The following is a 5000-nucleotide window of genomic DNA, read 5'->3' as shown; positions in this document are numbered from 1 at the left end:
ACGGGAACCGCCCATCTTAATGAACATCACGTTGTATGACAGAGGACTTTGAATTAGATTCTGAGAGTATAAACTAAGGAGGGCGATGTTAAGTGAGGGGATAAATCAACTGAGAAGTATGTGGGACCATTGCTGGTAGACTTTTAATACGATGTGACATCTTTTACATCCAGTGGAGTCGCCCCCTGTTGGCCAGCAAGAAGAACACAGCACAACTGAACTGATTTCCGTTTTAAAGCGACAGGCTTTATTTCCTAGTAATTTTTTTTTATTGCTTTCATTGGATATGATAGCTGAAGAGAGGCGGGAAATGTTGGGAGGAGCGAGAGGGGATGACATTCAGCAAATGGCTGAGGTCAGATTCAAACCCACAACCGATGTGATGAGGACTATAGCCTCTGTACATGGGGCGGGCAACATAACCACTAGGCTATCGTCGCTCCAGGTTTTGTTTCCTAATCAAATACAGTCTATGTATGTCAAAGACCAGCGATTCTGGAGTCTATCAGGGCCCTCCATCCACCGTTCATCATCTTTAAGTCTCCCCGTGTTCCAGCGCGTATCCCTCCTATTTTTCCCCATGCAGACAGATAATATTTTCTAATTTCCCTCCGGTGACTTTCATTGACAGACTTTGGTTTTCACAGAAATGTTGCATTGGACACTTAGCAGGGCAACCAGAGTCAAAGCTGTCGGATGGGGGGCCCCCTTAGGGAGGTCTCCTACTGTCATTGCAAAATTTGAGACATTTTTCGGCCACTGCTGTGGACGTGAACTATTTTCTTTCAACAAAAAAAAACAGAGGACCCCTTAACACCATTTGGCACAATTAATCACCTTGGCAACTGTAAAAAAGAAAACAAAAACAAAAAAATAGATCAGATCGAGGTTCTCCTCTCAGTTTGGAAGCTTGAAAACGCTGTTATGTCACTGAGCTTCAGGCTAAGACCAAAATAATTTGACACTGAGTCAGACTGAAAAAGAGCAAGATTTCATCACTGAAGACCAACTGGAAATATAATATCCATCCTGCTTGACTTCAACCTCCCTCCAGTAGCTTTATTGTCTCTGTGGGAGAAAACCTGAAGAACTCAAACACCAAAGCTGCTGCTCAACCTGAAACTATTCTCTCATCTCAAACTAAATCCATGATCTCCCAACAGGACCTGAAGAGCTGTTTGCATATGAAAGAGCTGCACATGAAGGCGACATTCAGTCCGAGCTGCATGAATTCAACCGGACGCAGACGGCCCCACCTGTTGTGAAAGTGATCAGCGAGGCTCAGAGTGCAGAACAAGACCTCCAAACACCGGCCGCGCTCCTCTGTTTACTCACATCGAGAACATTTAGATCGACTCGCCGAGAGGAGGACACGATTATTCTCACTTCTTACGGCTCAAAGCAAAACATCATTCAGAGTTTATGAGGCTTCCTGTGGACATTCAGCCTTTGAACCAAAGACAGGAGAAGAAGAAGAAGAAGAAGAAGAAGAAGAAGAAGAAGGAGGACAGATGACAAATGAAATAGTAACAACCCCAGCAGGAGGCAGGCTCTCCTCATGGCGCACACACATTCACACACGCGCAAATTCACACTTTGAGGGACTCCCACAGCATCGTAATTAGCTGCTGCACTTAAAAAAATGCTCACAGTAAGAGACTCGAAAAATGCACATGCAGCACTTAAACACACTTTAATGATTCAAACAAACAAACATGTAAACTCTCTGTCAAACACAAACACACACAGCGGTGTGCTGTTAACACACAAACATTAAAAAGCATAGTTGACAGTCCTCTATCTCTCTGCCCCTGACACACACACACACACACACACACACACACACACACTCAAAAGAAACACAAAAACACACACACACTGTACCCTTGATTCGGCGCCTGATGACCCCTAAGCGGCACTTGAGCGAAACGGAGAACATCCTCACACTCTCTTCTTTTTCCCCTCTCTCTTTATCTTCTTCCTGCTTCCTCACTCTCCCTCCTCCTCCGCCTCCTCCCACTCTTCTTCTTCTTCTTCTTCTTCTTCTTCTTCTTCGTCCTCAGTCAGACATAGTGTGAGCCGAGTGAAGGATGGGGAGAGAGAGAGCGAGAGAGGGAGAGGAGAGAGCGGCATTGGAGCGTTGGCCGGTCACATGGTGAAGACAGAAAAGAGAGAGAGAGAGAGAGATTGAGCGGGAGAAGTGATTACACAGACCCTGCTCTGCCTCTCTCTCTCTCTCTCTCTCTCTCTGTTTCACCTCTGTCTCTCACTCTCGTTGTTTACTTTCTCTCTCTCTTATTTTTCTCTGTCTGTGTGGGAAGTCGTAGAAAATTGAGCCGCTTCACTCTCCTCCAATCTTCTTCTTTCTCTTCCTAACTCACACTGATATGCTCTCTCTCTCTGTGTCTCTCCTGCTTGTTTGCTGCCTCTCTTTCCTCTTCAAAATCCTGACACGTCTCTCTCCAAACCCTCTTCTTTTTAAGTTTTCTTTTTCATCTTCTATGCCTTCAAAAACCTGTAAGCTGCTTGTATCTTTCTCCTTTTAAGATGCCATAATGGTGGAACTCAAAATTGGATAGTGTGTCGGCCGGTTGATGCTTTCACCTCCTTGTGTCAGGCTAAAATATCTTAGACATATTTGATGGATTTCTCATCTCCAACAGTTAAACCTTCAGCAGCTTGGTCAATGGTCAAATAATTCACATTACGACCACCAATGCCAGCACCTGTTGGTTTTCTGTTTTCTAACGAGAAACTATCCAATGCGCACTAAGAATGCAGCCTGTGGGTGTTGATGGATGTTGCAGCCCAGAGCGTTTACCAGAGTTGAGCTGACATGCAATGCAGACGTATCTGGTGGAAGTTCTGGGTTAGCAGGTAAAAACGTTTTTTTGTGCTCTTCCGTCCAGCAACACCTGACACCCCAGTGAAGGTTCACACCCAAAGGTGACCCCTGCTGGAGCTACTGGTGTCTTACACTTTTGGTAACGCCTGGATAATGTTTGTGAGCCTGATCCAACTTTCTGCAGGAAGACCCCATTATTGTCCCCGAGGGGTCTGCTCTATTCAGGTGAGTTTAGGGGCTGTGATTTATTTACAGACGAGATCTTGAACTCAATCTAGAAAAAGGAACTCCATTTGTCCCCCTGTTTTTCTACCTGCAACAAAAAGTACCATTTAATTATGTTTCCCCTTTTTCTTCAAAGATTAAACACTCAATCCAGTGATTATTTTCATGAAAAAATATTAGGACTTTGTGATACCTCTCTCTCTCTCCCTCTCTCTCTGTTGCCCCCCCCCCCCCCCCCCCCCCCGACACTAATCTCTTTACGCTCCTTTTTCGCTCAATTTAACCTCTCTCACGCCGCATCACTTTCTGCAGGGCTCGAAATTCATCATTGCACTGGATAAATCTCTGTCTCTCTCTTTTATTGTCATGGTAACAGTGTTGAGCTTTAGCAAAATAACAGAGAGATCAAAGCAGCAAATGGCTGGGCTCAGCAGAGCACGGAGGAGAATAGAGAGACGAGGAGGTGGGGTGATGAAAGGGGAGCAGAGGGCGGAGGAGGAGGAACAGGGAAGACCCAAAAGGTGAGGGAGTGAAGTGAACAAGTGAGAAGAAGACGGAAAGGGAGAGGCGAAAAGTGAGGTGAAGAATAAAGCTGTTTAGTTGAGACGGAGATTACAGCCCACAGAAGAGGAGAGGAAAAGGAGGATGAAAGGAGGACAGATGAGAGGTGGCGGCTCAGAGAGAGGAAGGAAAGAAGAGATGACAGGTGACGGCTAAGAGGAAGGGAGCAGAGGAAGTGAAGACAGGAAGTGAGAAACATTAGAGCGACATGACTCAGTGAGTGCGACACATCTTGTCAATGTTTTTCAAAATAAAATACTAAAGTAAAGACATAGCAGTGTTTTAGAGATGCTGGAGAAGTCAGTGTTGTGATGAAGATGAACAAATCATCCACATGGCAACAGTCTATTTTAGGTTTCAGTGTGTTTAATTTCCAGCCTGGATGTCTCTTTCTTAGAAAACAGTTTGCTATCCTCCACTCTTAGCTGCTGTCACACCTCATTCTTGAATTCATTATTTTTTTTTACATGTGCAGCTGCATGGGTGATGGGGGTATTTGGATTGTTTTATCAACGGATAATCGGCCATTTATTATTCATTATGATATGGTGACCATTGGAGTTGCTGCCCGGATTAGTTCAGACAAACATAATAAATCTTTAACACCAGTTGTGGTTTGTTTCACCAGCTAAGTGTGAGTTGTGTCTTAAGTTCTGTCCACAATAAACACTATCCATCCATCCATCCATCCATTGATTAATCCATCCATCCATCCATCCATTGATTTATCCATCCATCCATCCATCCATTGATTAATCCATCCATCCATCCATCCATTGATTTATCCATCCATCCATCCATCCATTGATTAATCCATCCATCCATCCATCCATTGATTTATCCATCCATCCATCCTTTAATCCATCCATCCATCCATCCATCCTTTAATCCATCCATCCATCCATCCATCCATCCATTGATTTATCCATCCATCCATCCTTTAATCCAGCCATCGATTTATCCATCCATCCATCCTTTAATCCATCCATCCTTTAATCCATCCATCCATCCATCGATTTATCCATCCATCCATCCTTTAATCCATCCATCCATTCATTCATTCATCCATCCATCGATTTATCCATCCATCCATCCTTTAATCCAGCCATCCTTTAATCCATCCATCCATCCATCGATTTATCCATCCATCCATCCTTTAATCCATCCATCCATTCATTCATCCATCCATCCATCGATTTATCCATCCATCCATCCATCAATCATCCATCCATCGATTTACCCATCCATCCATCCGGCCATCTATCCATATACCCATCCATTCATTCATCCAACCATCCATTCATTCATTCATCCATCTATCAATGCATCCATCCATCCATCCATTCATTCATTCATTCATCCATCCATC

The 5000-nt window shown here is 44.1% G+C and overlaps 1 protein-coding gene across 5 annotated transcripts in view; it reads right to left on the bottom strand.

Moving 5' to 3' along the window:
- The window catches only part of grip2b (glutamate receptor interacting protein 2b), a 158341-nt gene that overhangs the window by 128482 nt on the left and 24859 nt on the right, over positions 1-5000 (bottom strand). The window contains exon 1 of one of the 5 annotated variants that reach the window (XM_020653142.3): positions 1885-2758. The exons of 3 other annotated variants lie outside the window; for them this stretch is intronic. In XM_020653142.3, the coding sequence (XP_020508798.1) occupies positions 1885-1939 (55 nt within the window). In that variant the 5' untranslated portion in view covers positions 1940-2758. Of the gene's footprint in view, positions 1-1884; positions 2759-5000 lie in introns of those variants that run through there. One more of the 5 variants, XM_065955253.1, reaches the window with a different exon arrangement.

The sequence above is a fragment of the Labrus bergylta genome, chromosome 5 (genome assembly GCF_963930695.1).
Source record: "Labrus bergylta chromosome 5, fLabBer1.1, whole genome shotgun sequence".
In the NCBI taxonomy this organism is placed as follows: domain Eukaryota; kingdom Metazoa; phylum Chordata; class Actinopteri; order Labriformes; family Labridae; genus Labrus; species Labrus bergylta.
Note: the sequence above shows the minus strand (reverse complement) of the source record. Positions and strands in the feature narration are given on the sequence as shown.